Below are 20,624 nucleotides of genomic sequence, written 5' to 3'. Positions count from 1 at the left end.
GGATTCAAACCATACGTTAACAATGGTTGGTAGAGGAAGGTGGAGAGTGCTAGTATAGTGTGGATCTATGTTGACGATGAGGAATGGGAGAGATGGGAAAGAATGATGCCCTGGTGTGAGATATTATTGAATATTTAGTAATTAAATTGAATTAAATTAAGATATTATTAGTGGTTAGAGAAAAGATAGGAGATTTGGTTGGGAATACTTTAATATTTTTAAATTTATATTTTGGTATTCAGTCTCGTAGGTAATTATGCTTTTTAAGATCCTCTTTAATAAATATTAATTCCTCTAGGTTCTTCTCTCTAATTTTCCCAAATTTCCTTTGGTGGCTATGGCTTAGCTCTGCATACCTAAAAAGAGAAAGGATAATGAGAAGATAAAATTCAATTTTCTATTCGGAAATAAATCGTCAGAATCGGAAGTTTGTGGCTTCAATTTTTCTGTCCTTCCTAGACTGAGATTCTGACATAAATTATAAACCCCCCATGGAGCCATGGATTCCACCAACATGCTTCTTGAACTAATATGTGAATTTCATGTACCGCAGAATCTAATTTATGATCTATCAAATTCATGGCTTATCAATAACGCAGCTTGCTATATATATACACACACATGATCTATGATTATTTACATATCTTGAATTAAAATGTGAGATCTTGAGCTGAACTAGAGTGCAAGAAGACCTGGTTGTGATTCTGTGGCAGCCAGCCCCTATCAATTTCACTACCACCCCGTATAGTTAGATTTTTACAGTCTGAGGATTGAAGTAAAACAAGTTAAGCCAACTAATTGATGTAGCAGAATACTACGGTACTCTCTTTGTTCCTTATTATAAGAGACATTTGATGCTTATGACATGTTCCTATATATAAGAGACACTTAAAAGTTATCTCTACTTTTTTGTGTTGATTTTCTATTTTACCCATATTTATTGTCTCCAACTCACATTCTCTCTTCCTCCCACTTCTCTCTCTTTTAATAATTTAATTGTTTTCTCTCGTGCTCTCTCCCTATTAATGAGGGCATTTTTAAAAAAAAATTATACTTTTCACACATTAATTATTCTTAACTAATTTTAACTGTTTTTTTTATCAACGTAATTCAGTTATTCGTCTCTTATAATGAGAAACGGAGGGAGTATCTTTTTTGGTAATGAACCAGCGCAAATAGTTATTGAAGGCTGCTAATATTAGCCATAATCAGTTTTATTCCTCGAATTAATTTCAGGTCATGATGAAAAGCCACCATCGACATAGTTGAATTCAGAAGGAGGGGAAAAGGAACCCTTAAGGAAGACAAATTAATGTTCATTTTGATCCTTACAAAGAAAAAAATTACATGTACATTCTAAGAATCTTGGGTTCACTGACCAACGCTTCAGAGAATGAAGAGTATATTGGCAATTGCAAAGGAAAGAACAAAATTCTAATCTCGTCCATGTTGGCTAATCCTCGACATTTCACTGAAATCTCTATCCAACTGGAATGTAACGGAATGAATGAGGAGAGATTAAGGACCAGAGAGACTTGGTCCTTCCAAATGTATCATATTTCCGCCAATGGTCAGATGTCCTTCAACATCATTATATCATGTTAATATGCTTGAGAGAGATACAAATTTCAGAAGAGTATATACTGAATACCTGCCATTTACACGTCTTTATAAATATTCAACAGATGCCGAAGCTCCAACTTCGAAAAAATAGACAGCGTCAGTCACATAAATTCATTCGTCGTGCCCTTTCAGGTAATTGCCGTGCAACAAGAAACAAGTCCAGCAAAACACTTTACTGTCATTGTCAAGTTTCCGTTTTCTCCAAAATGGAATGGCATGATAAATCCAACTCACGCATCTGGCCCATGCCATATGCAGCAATTAGTAGAGCCTCAGCCCTTCCTGCAACAAACACAGATTAGTCACATACAATCGCACATGATAAAATACTTAGTAAGCGGCAACCAACAGAATCAATAGGCACAAATACGACATATTGTAGGGAGTGTTGAAAAGTTAATAGCTTAAATTAGAGCTCATAAGAGATGAGATACGATCCATATGAAATTTATAATTCAGGGCACTGCAGGTCTCCAGAACAAGCTTTCAACAAGAATCATAACAGCACTGAGGGATGCAAAAGAGAAATCCGCAATTTAATCAACAGATAATATTTAGCCTACCATGCCTCCTATACTATTAGTGAATCAGCTATACTATATCTTCAGTTGAAGTTTTAACACTGTTCACATCATTCAGAATTTTATTTGTTATCTGTTAGTCTTAACTACCTTCCAATAGCTATTAGATTTTAGACGGTCTGTATTTTATACTTATGCCAGAGAACCTTTTAGACAGGCATAATGTTTGATCCTCAGCTCATTCTTGTAATCAAAATCAACATAAGACTGTAATGTATATCTCTGTTCACTGTCCAGCCACTGCCAGTTGAAGAGGCCCTTTGCATGGAGGATTTATTAAAAAGGACTCTATATTCCTCGATTAACTTCCTCATTTAGTGGCCATTGGATAACTCCTAGAAATAATAAAGAAAAAGATACTGAAAAACTCGGTACCATGGGAGGCCAAATAGTGATATCTTTATTCAGACCAATAAAAAATTTAGCACTGCCGCTCTACAAACTAAGGAGCTCAATGTCGTTTTTAATGAAAGAATAGGCAGAACTTTGAAGATAAACATTGCATTAATTAACAGCGGAAGTAATGTTTAAACTTTTAAACGATGCAGGATTCTAGGGTTTTGGAATGTCCTGTTCAAAATCCTGCTATTACACATTTCCAAAATAATCTTGTGTGACGACGATAGCAGTTGAAAGACAGACTATAAGTAAGACAAAATACCATGATCCTTTTTCCTTCCCAATAGCGAACTCAGTGATGGAAAAAAGGTAGATGCCACTCTCCTACTATCATCCTGTAATGTCAGAGTTTCAATTGCTATAATTCAAAAGAGGCAACAGTGGAGGCAAAAATTAATATACATATACATATCTAAACATATCAAAATGTGCAAAATTTACAAGTTTCAACTATCAACAAACTAAATATATATATTTGCTCCTTATCATGGAGTTCATGAAAATATGAATAAACTTAAGATAAAGTTGCATTTAGGAATTAGCCAAAGCCAATTATTGTTAGGACCGAACAAACCTTTGCAGCCCTACTTCCATTGAGTTCAAATTTGGCTTTCCAAGTATTAGATGGCACTGGAACAACAGAAAATCCAGAGGAGACTAAGATCCCAATCCATAGCCCATACCCAAATCCTCCGCTCCACCAACCCTTGATTACAAAGACAAGGAAAAAATTCAGAAGAAAAAAACAAAGATAACAAATATTTCTGATTGATATAGCAATAACTCCACCTACATATGATACTCCTCCGGTCCTTAATATAAGACCTATTTAATTAATTTGATTAGATCAAGAAAGTTAGGTAAATTAGTTAATTATAAGAAATATGACATGTTTTCCTAAAACACCATAATCATCTTCTTTAATATCCCATCTCCCTTTTCTACTTGATTATGGTTGAGAGAGTGTTTATAGGGATAATTAAGAAAAATTGATAAATATGAAAAATAAGTCTTATATTTAGGACCAAAATCAATTCAACAATTAGATCCTCTATTAAGGACCGGATGAGCATTATAAAAGCATTCTGCACACATCTAATACTCATTCAGTTTTAAAGATTCGCCATTATCAATTTCTGGATAACACTAACAGTAAGTTAGCAAACAATACTTGGCTCAAACAGTCAAACTTTATCATAGACCATTTCCAGAATCCAAATGGGAAAATTACAGATAAGTGCCATGCAAGGAAATTAATTACTAACAGGTATCCTGAATTTGATTTATTACTAATAGGTCCTTTGGAAACCTTGGGCAAGAGCACACCGAACAAGTTGTAGATTTCTAAGTTTGACCTGTAAATATTGCAAGAGGATTCGCAAATAATTCTCAATTAAACCCCCTATACCACAAAATTGGGAAACAAATTTCACATCTGCAATATTTACGAGTCAAACCTGGAAATTTACAGCTGAAGATGTGTGTTTATGCACAAGTTCTCCAAAGGATTTATCAATAATAAGTTAAATTTTTTCTGTTTTTTGAGGTCTGCCCTCTTTAGTGTCAAAAAAAAAAAAAGTTAAATTTAGGAGAGCTATTAGTAATTACTTTCTTTGCCTAACACTTATTTGTAATTTTCTTAATCCAAATTCTCTCTGACTGGTTCTCTCAGAGGTCAGTTTTTGGGTAGACCCGACCATGAGCTGATTCCTGGCCAGTCCGTTCTGGTATTTATTTGGAACTATCATTGATTCAATAGTAATACCAGACAAGTATCTGATTCTTAATAGCTTGCACAGATAAAATACTCTAGGGAGAGAAAAATTGCAAGTTTTGATCAGTTTTGGAGACCAGTTATACAAGAAATAATGTATAGAGGCAGTGATCAAATCAAGATAGAGTACTTAAATCCAAGACATCAAAATCCAAAAGTAATTTTGAGCGGAAACCTGAAATGCTAAGAACTTCAGGAGAATCTTTTGGCCTTCAAGTAAACTGGTATTGTAAATAGCACTCCTTTAAGGTAAACAAGGGTTCATTTCCTTGAGACTCAAGTAACATTCTTTATCAATATATTGTTTGGATTAAGGATGTTAACTCATGCTAAAACAGCTGGATGAGAATGAATTTAACATTATGAATTAAGGATTACAAGCATAAGTGAATTTGAAGGCATGAGGGGCCATGAAAGGTGTTCTGGCCGAATCAAAAGAGGGGGGAAAAATGATTACACTCAAGGACTCTTTAAGGGAGATTTCTTCCCAACAGAGGAAAGTTAGTGCAAATTCATGTGAGCCATGCCAGGGCCAGGTGGCCACCTCATCTGCATGAATGATTAACTCAATGAAGCAGAAAGTTGTAGACAAACAGAACTGTCAATTGAACAGTTCCCAAAAAAAAAAAATCATGTTTAGAGGATAAGGGAATACACCCACCTGCTTCCCATCATTTGGAAATGGAATTGATTGTTCTATATAAGCGGTGGTACCTAATGAAAGCAAGAGTCAATTTCCAAAAGTCCAAGAATAAACAGTGTCAAGTGTCAAAATAAATATATTAGAAAGGGAAATAATGCTGACAAATTACTGCCACAAACCGAGGGTACGTTACAGAGTGCATGTTATTCACTTAATCAAAGAAATAAGAGAATGGATACAGAACCATTCAGCCAAAGACATGAACCAAAGAAATCAGTAGATTGAAATATGCAACAGGACAAGCAAAGTAAAATTTGAAGTGCAACCAGTTGAGACCACTAAAATCATTTATTAGTATTTTCAGATACATAAAAAATAAGAACTATCAATTTAGCTTTTCACGCAATTAAGAATAAGTCAATATAACTTCCACTTATCAGATTTTATAAAGCTTAAGGTTTGTGAAGTGGGGAGAAAAACAATAAAACAGTTTCAAGTAGTAAAATCCCACAATGTAATTTCAGGCATATGTCTATTTAACTAAATCATTTCCAGTACATCCATGACTTTCTTTAACGCTAAATTGAATATTCTAAAAAGTTTATAAAGGATGGAAGCAAAATATTTGTTGACAAAAACAGAAATACATAAGAATAAGAGGACCAAGATTCTTATAAGAAATCAATCAAGGGGAGATTATGTCAGCTGTAATGCAACGACTGAAGAGAATCACGCCCCGAAGAAAAAGAATAAAAGAAAAGGAACTTAAACATGATGAGTAAAATCTACAGCAGCAAGACAACAGTAGCCGAGGTTAAATGAAAACTGGGTTAGCACAGCAGAAATAATCTGGAAGATATGGCATGCATCTGTTTAAAGATAGAGAGGAAATTTAGCATACCAATAGGTGCATCAAAACTACGAACCAACTGAACAATAGATTTGGCATCTAAGCGCTTTCGAGTTCTTTTGCCAACAAGCATTTGCACATGTGGAGAGTCAAATACCTGTAAAAGATACAATGATTGCACACATAAAAAACTTCTCAAGATATGAATGGATCAAAAAAACAGAACATAATCTACACTATAATTGACTAAAACATGAAAATCGAGACAGAGATCCTAAAGACAAATCAGGAATGGTAAAAGGAAATAAAATTTGGCAGTCAGAAGCCATTCTCATACATCTTGTATGCTTTCACTGACTCTTCCTTGATTGATAGGATGTCGTAACACCCCAGACGGAAGTGAACGTAATTTTTTAAAAATAAGAAGAAAATATATTAAGAAGAATGGAAGATGCTAAAGAAGATGGGGTATTTTCCAAGGGAAAAGGACAAAGACCTTGATAGAGTAATAAAAGAAAATAAACCATCATCAATTATCCTCTATATACAAAGCTTCTCGACAACTAAGTAACAGAACAGTTTCCAGCATCAAGCTTACTTCAGATTAGCATATAATTTTGTTGTACAATGCAATATGTACACGGCATTCCCCCTTTTCTCGACAGGTAGTCAAAATCAAACTATCGTCCATCCATAATGATGGGCAGTAGGGATATTAATAGTTCTCAGTCCTTGCACTGGAAGCCAGAATCCAACTCATCATCTCAACAGAAAGTGATATTCTTTATTTACCAATAATCTCATTCATAAATAAATGTCCAATTCCAGCATAAATACTACACTCCATAAGGCAGCTTCGCTAGAAAGCCCGTATATTGACAAAATCCATTCGTGCCTGCAACCAATATGTTGAACAGGCACACATGAAGAACAAATGGGGGCCAAATTGAAAAAGAAAAATTTATCTCTAAAGGACGAAAGCGATAATTCCCTCGTTTGTTTAAGTTGTTCATCGACGAAGAAGTACTCTTTCCAAACATTTCGCTAACCACAACATGTAGTACTGCATCCAACAGAAACAGAAAAAACCCTGTTACCTGAGCAGAACAACCGGATTCTTCGTATTTCAGGAGCGCCACCGCACCAGAGACATCTGGGTCAACTCCAATGACCCACTCCGAACCCTCATTGCCATGGTTCAGGTCCATTCCTCCATCCATCAGGCGAGTCTTTTCATGCAAAGGGCAAGATAGTGAAGCCAACCAGTTCTTCTTAAGCTCCGCATCAGACTCCTTTACCTTACGTCTCACACCGTTCCTCCGAACGGGTTCATCAGGAATTACGGTGAGAGAGTGATTTCGAATACGAAGGTGGGTTTTATCGAAAGTAAGAGAAGAGTTAGAGAAAGATTTGCCTCTGTCATTGACGGAGGTGAAAGAAATTGAAGTTTTGAACAGATGAGAAACTGAGTACATAGAAGGGACTCGGATTTGGCGGCAACCTAACAGTGTGTAATGCATGAAAATTAATCCCTGAAGTAGAAGGAGGAAGATGGTGGAGTGAGTCACTGAGTTGTTATTTCAAGAAAGAAGTTGTAAAGCTCTACGTTATCACTTCAGTCAGAAGACCCCCTTTCGTGGATTGCATAGTTTGAAGTTTGAACAATGTCCGAGCCAGGCGCCAGCGGGAAAGGGCGGGGAAGAGACTCAATCTCGATAAAGTACTTGAAATCTGCCTATCCAACGAATCTGGGGTGTTCGGGCTTCGGGGACTATCATAGTTATTTGAAAATATATATATATATATATATATAATATTTTTATATGATAAAATTCCTCTCACATATTCATACCCTGCTTGAATTAGCATTTAAAATCACTTATAACTATATATTACATAAGCCGACTTAGCCGAGGCCTCTCACGTAATTATTTCATATTCCATAAAGTATAATTAAAAAGCTACTTATAAATCATTCTATATGATCATATTTCATAAAATCACTTCGGAACAACTATTCCAAATACCTCTCAAATTTACGTTCAAAATTATACTTTCCTTTTCGGCTGATTGTTTGATTTGGCTTAGGGGAGTTGTCTGCAAAATGGCATTAAGATTAAGAAAATAATTTCTATAAAAAAACAATTAATATATTATATTATCTTCGATCCTTAATTTGAATGCCAAATAACTAATTTGAAGATATTAAGAAAACTAGTTAAATTAGTTATTTGTCAAAAATGATCTTCCTAAACTATCATTTTCAATCACATACATTAAATTATTAGAATTATCTCTTAGTGAGAGACTTTTGCAGTTAATAGGGATATTTAAAAAAAAGTAAATTTAGATTTTATATTTAGAACCAAGTTCAATCCCTTAGTTAGCTCTAAACAATGGTAATATATTAAAATTAAATTTGTTCTCATGTTTTTGAAAAATTCAATAAATTTAATAACATTTTTTGAGGGAAAATGACACATAGGTCCTCTATAAGAAGATTAAGGGAGTGTTTGGCAACCTCCAAACCATGGTTTCATAAGCACTTTTCCGCAAAACGAAGCGAATTCCTCCACATATTTACTTCGTAAACCGTAAAAACATTTCTAAAACCATGTTTTGGTTTCTATCCAAACACCCTATAAGTCCCAAGAAAAGAAAATGCTATATAACCCCCTGAATCACAAGCTCCATGGTTCATAACCTAAAAAAATACCGGAAAAAAACTAATGGTTGAAAAGTCTTTAGCTTTTTATTTGCCAATGAAAATGTCTTTACTTTGCAATTTTATCCCTAATATTATTTTTCAGGTGAAATTTTACTAATGCTCTTTTTAGTGGTAGAATTTTACATATAATCTTTTTCTAGTGTAATCTTAGGGGTAAATTGCTTTCAAAGATAAGGGGTTTAATTAGTGATAAATGTGAGAAAAATATATAATACTTTTTTAATTTTTGTAAAACAACTTGCATTCTGATTATTAAAATTTTATAGAACATAACTTATATATATTGGCAGTGGGAGTATTCTGCAAATTTAATGATCTATCTTATTTACGAGTTTCTTCTCATCATCTTGTTCGTAAGAAACTCACCTTTCATTTTCCCTACCTTTAAATAAATATTATTCTTAAATTTTAAGTAATATATAATAAATAACATAAAACTCAGTAACAAATTTTTCAAAAAAAATTCAAAAATCATTGAACCTTTTTTTTTTTTGGTTACATCAACCTTAACTTTTTAAATATTAAACCTTTATGTTCTACTTTTGGGAAATTGCTGGGTGCTGGCTAGATTTTAGAAATTATATAAAACTATTTCTTTTCACAATATAAACAATGTAATTAAAAATGAAAAAAAAAATATTGTTTAAATAAGTACAGCCGACAACCACAATGTTAATAACAAATATGTTAACCGTAAACTGAATGAACAAGATTATGAAACGAAAGAAATATGACATTTTTTACTATAAACTTGACATTTATTCTGACAAACTTGAACAAGAAAATAAAGCAACTTGCATTCCTGGGAAATGAATTGTGAGACAAAACCAAAACAGAGAATGCTAGAATGAGTAACTGCAAGAGCTAAATACATTAGCATCGAATACCAAATATTTTATCAATGCCAGAACTATAGAACCATTCTATTTATCGTGGAATGAATGTTCTACAACATGGGTCCATAAATGAGAAGTAGTTTACTAATTTACATTGTGGAGACCACACGAATATGCCTAAATATTCTCATGATGAAAAAGGAGTGAAGGAGGAGGAGGAGAAAAGGGAGAAACTCAAATCCAACTTTCAAATGTTTGCTCTCAAGTTGCTGATTCACAGAAATGATCTACGTGTAACTGTTCTCCCAGACAACTTGACAACCAACACTTTTGGCCTCACAGAAAGCCAACTTCAAACTCTATATACCTCCTTTTGTCAGAGCTTCAGTCTCCCAAAAAATAAATAAGCATCTTTCTTGAAATCATCATGCCTAGTTCTGATATGATGTGATTCCTCCTATCAGTCCAAGATTTCAGACGGCCAAAGTTGTTTCCACATGGAAATCTCATGCTCATTGTCAATCTTCCGGATTCCGCCATAGAAACCATCAGCCTCATTTCCCTCTTCCCTATGATCCTTCCTACTGACAGTTGCCCGTCTCCATCGTGAGCCAGCACAATACTGGTTGAACTCCAAGACTATTGTGTCTGCAGCCAATACAATCAGTGTCAGATAGTCGGTTTGAGTCCCAAGAACCTCTCTTTGGGGTTCGGCTTAAAAGAAAACAAAGCCTATGTCATGATTGCTTATTGTAAGAATTGTTTTTGGCTTGGTAAAAGAACTTCTTCAAATAGACCAACAACTTATCAACTTCCTACAGTGGAACAACTTGTTCCACAAAATCTTAAAACAATTCAACAAATTGAGGCTGCCCTTACCATCATTTTAGTTGTGCTACGGGTTTCCGTGTTGCAATCATTTGCATTTATAACTATACAAAATCTTACCTAATGAGAAAGTAATATTGCCAATACAGACACAAAGATCAAACTCATATGAAGAGAAGTTTTGGCAACAATTTCATTTCTAACCAAACTCATTACCAATTGCTCTTCTCAACACGGGTATTTGATCTAATATTTTAGAATATATCACGAGGCCATCCCAATAGTCGCATAAAAAAATTTTGGAACTGAACTTAAGCTCATACAGATTCGAGAAGGACGTAAAAATAATATCATTTCTGAAAACTTCGGCCAAGATATATGTACAAACAGATATATTTGGAACGCTTACAAAGAGCTTGCAGGAACATGCATATATTGACAGTACACAGGCAACATATGTACAATTTTTTTTCTTTGGGCCGTGAACATATGTACAATATTTCAAGCATTATGCCTATCCAAAGCCCAAACACCCAACACAAAAGCTTGGCATGATGATAAGATGAAAAACAAGTTCGTCAGCTACAACATAATTTCAAGGGTATAAAGGTATCAACATTGATATTACAAACATAAACATGATTCACAATTAGAGCCAACCAAAAAGTGACAAGGGTCATCCACAGCAAAAACAATCTTAATTCATAGTCAAGATCCTGACAGTTGATTCATTCAGTTGACACGTGATATTTATCTCTTAAGTCGTTTTATTATTTTTCTCAGCCAAATTTTGGGTCAATCCAGACAAGCTTACCAAGAGATCATGTAAAAGAAGAGGGAGGGAGGAAAAAAAGGAACAGAGTTTGGAAGCTTATAATGACCAAAACTCATTGAAGCCCCAATAAGAAGATTCATATTGAAACACACTCTATAAAAGAAATCGGGTTCATAGTTGCCTAGTTGCCCCATAAATGATTCCATTAAGACGCAGATTATTGATGTGCAAGCGCAAGTGATGACATACCGACCGCAATATATCTTAGCGGCCAATCAAACAGTACAACAATCTTTATTCATAACTAAAGCCAGCCAAAAAGGAACAGAGAAGGGGTCACTACTCAGACAAACAATCTGTATTCACAGCCAAGAAGTTGCAGCAGTTCATTTCATTAACTGCAGCATAATAATTTTACTCTTAAGTCGTTCAGTTATTTCACTTATCCTGAAGGTCTAAGTCATTCTGGGTACGATAATCAAGGCATGAGGGGATAAAACAGAATTTGGAAGTTTATAATAACCAAAACTCATGGAAGCCACAAAAGCAAAGAAGATTCCTGTTAGGATCAAAACACAGCTATAAAAGAAATTGGGTTCCTTTGACATAGTTACATAGTTAGTCATAAAAGAATCCATTAAGACAAGATTATTATTGTGTTGATGGAATTAATGACATACTGAACATGATATGTCTGGGGGAGTGGGGACCCATCGAACACCATAAAAGGGAAGGTCATTGCACAGGCAAAACATACTTCGTTCACAGCCAAGAAGCTGCGACAGTTCAGTTAGCTGTGGCGTGGTATTTTTCTCAGGCAAAAGTCTTGGGTCACTCCAGACATTGTTACCAAGTGATCGGAAAAGTAAGGACAGAATTTGGAAGCTTATAATGCCCAACCCATGGAAGCCCTACGTGCATAGAAGATTCTTCCTAGAATTGAAACATAAACTATAAAACAAGTTGGATTCTTTCAATATGGTTGTCTAGTTGGCCATAAACGATCCACTAAGATGTAGATTATTAATATGCTCATGGAAAAGATGACACACTGACCATAATAGTCTTGGGGACCAACCAAACAGCATAACAACTTTCACAATTAAAGCCAGCCAAACACGAAAAGGCAAGGGTCACCGCACAGGCAAAACAATCTTTATTCATAGCCAACAAGATGTAGCTGTTGATTCCGTTTACTAAGGAATGATGTTTTTCTTTTTAGTCGTTTTATTGTTTTTCTGTAGCAGGACTCATGGTTCACTCCAAGCATGATTCCGAAGGGATCAGGAAAATAAAAGTAGAATTTGAAAGCTTATAATGACCAAAACTCATAGAAAACAACATGCAAAGGTTCCCACTGGAATAACAGACTATACAAAGAAATTGGGTTCGTTTAACATAGTAGCCAGCTTGGCCATAAATGAATCCACTGAGGCACAAATTATTAATCTGTTGGTGGAAATGACGACACACTGACCATGATATGTCTTGGGGACCAATCAAAAAGCGTAAGGTGGTCCACTTATAGATAAATTATATTCAGGAAAGAGACCTAACCCAATTAATAGAGTGGTATGTCATCCTTAAACTTTTAAGTCTCTTTTTATTTATTTTATGGTTCTCTGAAATATATAATATCATAATGGTTGATTAAAAAATATAAAGCCGTAATACAGCAAAGTCTAAACTTTAAGAGCCACTGCATTCTCTTGTCCATAAAATTCACGACATGTTCTTTTTTTCTAATCACCATAGATAGAAAAAGAACTAGATTGCAGCAGCAGCAAATCTTATCCCACTAAGTAAGCTCAGTGAAAAGAACCACATTGCATCTTAGGAAAATTATCCAGTTAAATTAAAAGCCCATAATTTAAATGAGTCCAATGACCATTTCTCCAAGTTCCAACCACCTTCAAAATCCATGAATTAGCCTTTTGCTTATCCTCTAGGCAATTAATATAGCCAAAATATAATTTGCTTAGATGGAGAAAAAGAACATGGTTTAAATGAATAGTCATGGCAATCATCTGAAAAGAAAATGAGATTGACTCACCACTGTTATGACATCGGCAGTAAGTTTGATTCCCATCACATGACTCCAGGTGACCAACAACACCATACCACCAACCTGCCATAATAATGCATCTCATCACACAGTAGTTCAATGACAAATCCCAATAAGTGAGGTCAGCTACATGCAGTAATTCTTGTTAGGTTAATATGGTACTATTCATATGCGACTAACTAAAACTCTTCAAGATGTCTTATTCGACTACACATAAGAAGATTACATTAGAAACCAATTTTCTGCTGTACAATAAGAGTACATGTCAGAGGAAACTTCCTTCTAATCACGTTGCTGATGATTTATTAGAAATTTGTCTCTCTTTTCTCCTCCAACAACGAATATCAAATCTATCAAATATTGATGAAATCTGTCTTGCTAGTCTCAATTAGATCCTTCTCCTATTTACAAGTGCTAGTGAGAGGTCAAATAGAAGACAATCAATTTAAAGAAAGGAACAAACCATAAGGAAATTCTTTGTTTCTTCTCCACTGAATCTCTATGTGATCACCCGGACACAAATCATTCAAACAATTAGAGATATGAAGATCACGTGGAGGAGTATCAACAGGTGAGGCTCGCAATCTTTCCCATGGAATGCCATTCTCTATTGCAACTGGCTTACTTCCATGAGGTGGATACCTGTCAATAGACAACAAATCGATACTTAGGCCACCAGATCTATGTTAATTTTTTCCCTCCTTCAAAATTTAGTTAAGCAAACTATGGTGCAGACTACATAAGATTGATACCCATGTATAATCACTGTGAATCATGCCTATTTACCTGGCTTGGAAGGTGTCAGTGCGTGGATCATAACTAAGCTCAGCATCATAGCAGGATAACATGAATCCAACATGACCATTCTACAACCAAAAAAACAAAAAAAGAGGATAAATCTAACTTGTGGGACCACATAATTCTTTGAAGGCTGAATTCCATCGAAACCAAACCAAATTCTCTGATTTTAGAGGAAATTAAAAAGATTCTTTCAACAGAAAAGAACAAAAGGGATTCATAAGTAATACCTCCCGGTTATAGACCTGAGCAGGGAACCAAAAACTGCCAGATTCAAGAGCAAGATACCATGTCATGACTGAATGAGTTGGCACAGGACTCTGCTGTTTGTTGCTGCTATTGTTTGAAGCAACCTTCAATAATCTAATCCATGAAAAAGGCCACAGACTAAAGGGAAGAAACCTCAATAACCCCCTTTCTTTGGCTTTTCTAAGAGCCACAACATCATCGTGTTTTGAAGCAATATGACATTGCCACTGCCTGTAAGCAGCTGGACCAATAACTCTACTCCATTTCTGTTTCATGTGCCTTTCCCAGAAATAATCACTCACACATCTCTCCCTCAAGGAACGGCAAACACCAGCCATTTTACAAAGCGCCGGCGGAGACAGCCTTTCAAGAATGCATTCCAAGACCAGGTCTGGCAAGTCCAACACTGACAAGTCATGTGTGTCCTCCTCAAAAACGCTAATCTCTGCTTTCGTTGTAGCAAGGGTCTTGTTAACTAGGCACATCCTTGAAGGAATTTGGCTGATCAACCTATAGAATGAGATTAAAGACAGGTCTTTGTAAAACAAAAGGGAAATCAGCCTGATCTCACTCGCCCATGGTGGAAGAGACTTGAGAGGATGAAGAGACTTTAAAAAAAGGAAGAAAGAGAGACAAGTAATGAAGTAGAGAAGCATTATTATTAGGAAAAGGGCGAAAATCTTAAATCTTTAAGTTGGGTCACACTTGAGTTTTGTATATTATGAATTTATAATGGAGAGAAATGGTCAGTATAGCAGCAAATAGAGGAGGGAGAGAGGGACCCAAACTAATGAAAAAAGGTCTGAGCAATTTATGGAGTTCAAAACACCTTCTAAGGATGGAGAGTAATAAATTTCATTGGCTTCAGCAAAAGCCCACCATAACCCAATGGTGGGCCTCCTTGCCAACGCTTGATTAGCAACGAACTAGGGATGAAATAAGCCTGCTTCAACAGTTATGGCATCAAATAAAGCTTATTCCGATGATATGTGACACCTGGAAGATGGAACAGGGAATCAAAAGATGAAAGCGGGCAAGTGTCTAGATAGAAAGTCCCATACACATACACAATCTCGAAAATCTAAATCTGTGGGAGTGAGTGAGAAACATTTGGATCTTCAAACGATCTGGGAAGTTGAAATTATTGCAATTCCAGATTCCGGCACACCCAACAAAAACACCCCGAGATTTGTTGCAGAAACAAATGGGAACAAATGAGGGAAAGGATGAACGAAGACGAACCTTGGGTTGAGTGATTGTGCATACAGAAAAGATTGGTGATTGTGAAGATGAGGATGATGACTCTGATGAATGCGAAGGAAGGAACGTGTGGGATCCTCCCTTCGCACCAACAAAATTCTTCACCAGCCTTTCGTTCGTTTCCGAACCTTTCTTGGATCGATCTTCAGGTGATGAAGAACCATGAACGGAGTACCCAGTTATATATACGTCATATGTGTACATGGAAAAGAAATGGGCGGTTAAGGTTAAAGTAAAACAGAACCATGTGCTTAATTGAAGTTAAAAAAGACAAACACCGTAAAAGAAAAACTAAGCTATGTGAGTTTTGACTTTTGACTCAAACATTCAATTCCCAATCATGAAATTAATTTTCATAATATCTGTAAATCAGTTATTTAATTTTTCCGTTGTCAAAAAAATCATTTATTTAATTTATGCATTGAGTAGTAATTAAAATTTTTACAAATTAAATTTTTTTAAATTTAATAAATAAATGTGCAATTTACTTCCATTAAATGAGTTAAGGTTTTTTAGGTGAAATAAATTTATCTCCAAATCACATTAGACTTAAAATTAATCCCTTTCGGACCTAAAACAGTTAAATAATAGGTATCTCAACAAGTATGTTTCTCGAAATTTAAACTTGTGTTCTTTTTTTTTTTTTTACAGAGGTTAAATTGCTATCACCTCAACCAACAGCTTGTTGGTATGAATTAAAGTATTTAATCTAAATGATGAGTTATTAATTCTTCTAATTACATTAAGAGGATTTCAGTTAGCCCCACTTGATCAAATGAGTTATTAAATTTGAATATGGTAAAACAATAAGTTTACGAACAATAATTAGCTAATAAATAAAATTAAGTCAACAAAAATAAAATTAAAAAAAGCATATTAATTAGCTAATAAATGACTTAATATTTATGAACAATATTACAATTACAAGTTGGAAGGGAATTAACTGGGATAGCAGAAAAGGCAAGGAATCTGAGAGAAGAGAACAGAAAGATAAGGTATAAAGATTTAAAGAACCTGACATAATTCATAATTGAAGTCATGAGCTCAGTTTTGTTCTTCATTTTCTTCCCATACCCTAACGTCTGTTACAGGGCAAGTTGATGCCAAAAATGCAACTGGCTCTGACAAAATACAAATGGTAGTAATACTATTATAATTGGAGCTTGTTTAATTCTCATGCAATTTTTTTTTTTGGTGGGGTGGGGTTTCAAGCTTTTTATGTTTAGTTTTTCAATTGACCCATTGGGAAAACCAGTGAAAATTCTTTGTTTTGAAATTTGATTGGTTTGAAAAACTTGAAACCTAAGGAAAGGTATAAAATTTTTCAAAATACCAATATTTTAAACGCATGAACACAAATTTAGGTCTTTTTGTCAAATAAAATTTTTAAACGGAAACTTTTTCATCAAGTTATTAGAAACAAATGCTCATATCTCATTAATAGTGTGGATTTTTTTGACAACAAACAATGCGGTTTATTAAAATTTATACGTGTACATACATATTTAGAGTGTTAAATAAAATTCAGCATTCTAAAATACTCTTCCATTTCTTAATACAAGATTTTCTTTTAATTAATTTGATTAGATTAAGAAATTAGATAAGTTAGTTAATTATAAGAAATATGACATATTTTTTCTAAAACATCATAATCATCTTTCTTAATATTCTTCCTCCTTTATTTACTTAATTATGGTTGGGGAAGTATCCATAGAAGTAATTTAAAAAAATTGATAAATATGATAAATGAGTCTTATATTTAGGACTAAAATTAATTTAATAATTAATTCTTATATTAAGAACCAAAGGAGTATTTTTTTTTTAAGTTGCACAATTTAAAAATTTTAAAAATTATTTACACATAATATAAAATTTTTTTCATTTTTCACCATCTTCGTACACATTGCTCTTATGAAAAGCCGAACCTGTGACTTCATGTTTAGACAGCCATCGCAAATAACCCAAAATCTAAACCATTATACCTAATTCAATCCAAAATTTGTAATATTGATCTTTAATATAAAAACTAATTAACTAATTTAAGTAAATTCAGAAAATTAGTTTAGTTAGTTGTTTTAATAAATAGGTGTTGTCTTTTTTAAAATATCCTTACTAATTAAATGATATTTGATAAAATATTTAATATGTACAACTACTATAAGGACTACTTTATAAAAAAAATAAAAAAATATTAAAAATAAAATGGATTGAAATCTTATATTTAAAATCAAATTAAAAATCAAATAAACTATTATATTAAGTATTGGAGGTAGTATTAAAAAAAAAGATTTAGCATGTCTATCTCATTCTAATACTGACGTTGACCTTTTTTTTAGCCAACTTATTCGTGTTGGCTCTCAATAATAACCATATCCCTGTAACTATAATTGAAATCTACCACAACATATCACAACTTTTTTTGGGTAATTGCCCATTCGCATATTTAAATATTACCAAACAAAAAATACGATAATTGAACTCACTCATAATCAAAATTAATTTTAAAAATCAAACACATTCAAAATCATATTTCTCCGACTCCAATTAGATATGTACTGGTACGAAAAGTTCAATCGGAAGTACTTCCTTCATCCTTTAATATCAGTCTCAATTTAAAACGGACAGAACGTGGAAATATTAAAATCTATATGATATATTATTGTATAAAAAATCTACATGATATGTACATATTAGTTTTATTATTTTTTATCCTCAATTAAATGTCACTAAAAAATCGGTTATTTTTTAATATAAAGGTTAGATAGGTAATTTAAAATTTCTGAATGATGTGTTTTTGAAAAACATGCATTGATTATACCTGAAAATTTATATTAGAACTCATATTTAAGAAATCATAAAAGTGCTTTTAAAAAATATTTTTTTATAAATCAAGACAAACTCCTTCACGTACTTACCTCATAAATCGTAAAATCATGTTTAAAACTATGGTTTCGTTTTCATCCACCCAGCAATATACTCCCGATGTTTCTATTTATAAGAAAAAACATGCAAGATTAAGGAAAAAGTTATATATTGTATCCAAGGAAAAAAAAGGAAAAAGTTATATAAATTGTTTAAAAATTACTTTTTATTTTTATTTTTGTCCTCTAATCAACGCCGCACTATTTTAAACCTTTAACTACATTCAGAATTTAAATTTTATTTTTAACAGGTGTGTTATTAAAAGTAACTAAAATTATATCTTAAATTTTGGATCAACATTTATATTTAAGGACAAAATAACAATTTAAATCAGGACTTACGAATAAAAATGAAGCAAATATAACTCTTCTTTTTAAGAAAATTCACTATTACATTTTTTTTTCTTGTTTCGAAAAGTGTTAGAAACAAGTTAAAGGCTCGCTTCAAAGTTGGTATTAACTCAATTTCGTATTATTTATCAATCAATGAAAATAATTAATTCCAAGTCGACTTCACCTCTTATATTGGTATGTGTTTGCATCACAGTTTAATTTATTAATTAAATATCATCACATTCAGCACATTTTTTTCTTCTTATCATTATTCTAACATAAATTACTAACAAATTTATTTTTTTAAAAAGTATTTGTTTTGACGTGACTCACGTATCCTTTTTTTTTTTTAACAGAAGGTTCAAATTCATAACCTCACCCTTCAAAACACCTTAAGAAGTGTTTGAGATCATTGAGTTATAAAGCCGTAATGAAATATAAAAATAAATTGTTATAACAAAATTATAAATTCTAATAAAATAATTGGCAACGAACCCATTTCTTCTCTCTTTTTTTTCCCCCCTATTCTTCACTTGTCGAAAGAACTAATTCACCCATCATACTCACGGAGAATCAAATTTGTATTTCTTACTTAAGCTCAAACTTAATACTCCTCCGGTCCTAATTATAAGACCCAATTGACTTATTTGAGGAGATTAAGGAAGTAAGTTAAGTTGGTTATTTATAATAAATAAGTGTTGTCATTCCTAAAATATCCTTGCTAATTAAGTATATTGGCTAAAACTATCATTATTAGAAGGATTATCTTGGAAAAAAAATGCATAAATATAAGAGACAAAATGGATTGGGGTCTTATAATTAGGACCAAATAAAAAGTCAAATAGAGTCTTATAATAAGGACCGGAAGAGTAAAATATATGGCATTAGTTGAGCCAAGCCACTCCGACATAAGAAAAATAGGAAAAGAGCCTTTCCACTTTCCTTTCTTTTTATAACCATTAAAATTACAATCTGAACTATCCAAATTTCAGATTATATAAAATACTTCTATAAAATATTTTTATTATTGCTTTAAATGATCATCACTAAAATTTAGTATTTCAATTTTATTCATTTTTAATAAATTTAATATTTGTTCATAATTTTATAAAATAAAAAATCCGCACCATTCAAATTACTACTCCCTGTTCTTTATTATAAGAGACATTTGATGCTTATGGCATGTTCTAATATAAGAGACACTTACAAGTTATCTTTAATTTTTTGTGTTGATTTACTATTTTACCCATATTTATATCTCCAACTCACACACTCTCCCCCCCACTTCTCTTTCTTTTAATAAATTAATTGTTATCTCTCATGCTCTCTCTCCTTATTAATGAGGCATTTTTGGAAAAAAAATTATACTTTTTACACATTAATTGTTCTCAACTAATTTTAACTGTTTTTTTTATCAACGTACTTCGGTTATTTGTCTCTTATAATAAGGAACGGAGGGAGTATCTTATAATTGAGGTGGAAAGCGGAGAAGGAGAGAGTGAAGAGACCCCTGTTCCGAAGAAATATATGGGCATTGCCACCAATGATTTTATTTCAGAACAAGAGTTAATAACCCTGTAAAATTAACGTAAAATGATATATTTTAATCATAAATATAAAAAATCGAGTCGTTAACTAATATTTATTATATTAATGGGAAAAAAACAGGAAAAAATGCACATTTAACTTCAGAAGCCCAAAAACGTCCGTTGAATTCAAGAAATCCATTTTGGTACCATGAGACCAAATTGGGATTATTATGTGAAAGGAAAAGACCCAAATTGCCCTTCATTTTAAATATTATTTTTAAAATAACACAGCCCCTACTGGTCGGCCGATCACCGACCTCCGACGGCGGCGGTCACCGAACCTCGGTGACCAGCCGACAATTGGTCACCAGAGCTCCGTCAGTCGGAATTTTTTTTTTTTGAAAATTTTTACAACTTCAATATAACGGTTAA

General features: G+C 33.3%; 2 protein-coding genes across 5 annotated transcripts; both read right to left on the bottom strand.

The window, feature by feature from the left end:
* Positions 1 to 1,396: 1,396 nt before the first annotated feature.
* LOC114737050 (Holliday junction resolvase MOC1, chloroplastic-like) lies at positions 1,397 to 7,531 on the bottom strand. Its single transcript, XM_028924950.1, has 6 exons — positions 6,968 to 7,531; positions 5,922 to 6,027; positions 5,039 to 5,091; positions 3,178 to 3,309; positions 2,866 to 2,938; positions 1,397 to 1,905 (listed from the first exon to the last, which is right to left on the bottom strand). Exons 1-6 carry the CDS (start codon positions 7,388 to 7,390, stop codon positions 1,808 to 1,810), a joined length of 885 nt encoding a protein of 294 aa, XP_028780783.1. The 5' UTR covers positions 7,391 to 7,531; the 3' UTR covers positions 1,397 to 1,807.
* A 1,946-nt stretch (positions 7,532 to 9,477) lies between these two features.
* Positions 9,478 to 15,563, bottom strand: LOC114737049 (F-box protein At2g26850-like). Of its 4 annotated transcripts, none has more exons than XM_028924948.1 (6): positions 14,979 to 15,562; positions 14,131 to 14,659; positions 13,889 to 13,968; positions 13,566 to 13,744; positions 13,091 to 13,165; positions 9,478 to 10,082 (listed from the first exon to the last, which is right to left on the bottom strand). In XM_028924948.1, exons 2-6 carry the CDS (start codon positions 14,632 to 14,634, stop codon positions 9,895 to 9,897), a joined length of 1,026 nt encoding a protein of 341 aa, XP_028780781.1. In that variant the 5' UTR covers positions 14,635 to 14,659; positions 14,979 to 15,562; the 3' UTR covers positions 9,478 to 9,894. The 4 variants fall into 4 exon arrangements, with proteins under 4 accessions (XP_028780781.1, XP_028780779.1, XP_028780782.1 ...); XM_028924946.1 differs by having other exon boundaries at positions 14,131 to 15,145; positions 15,392 to 15,562; XM_028924949.1 differs by having other exon boundaries at positions 15,392 to 15,562.
* Between the last annotated feature and the right edge of the window lie 5,061 nt (positions 15,564 to 20,624).

This window comes from Neltuma alba, unplaced genomic scaffold (assembly GCF_004799145.2).
Source record: "Neltuma alba isolate B1F8T4 unplaced genomic scaffold, ASM479914v2 tig00013399_pilon, whole genome shotgun sequence".
In the NCBI taxonomy this organism is placed as follows: domain Eukaryota; kingdom Viridiplantae; phylum Streptophyta; class Magnoliopsida; order Fabales; family Fabaceae; genus Neltuma; species Neltuma alba.
This window is presented reverse-complemented; position numbering and strand designations above follow the sequence as displayed.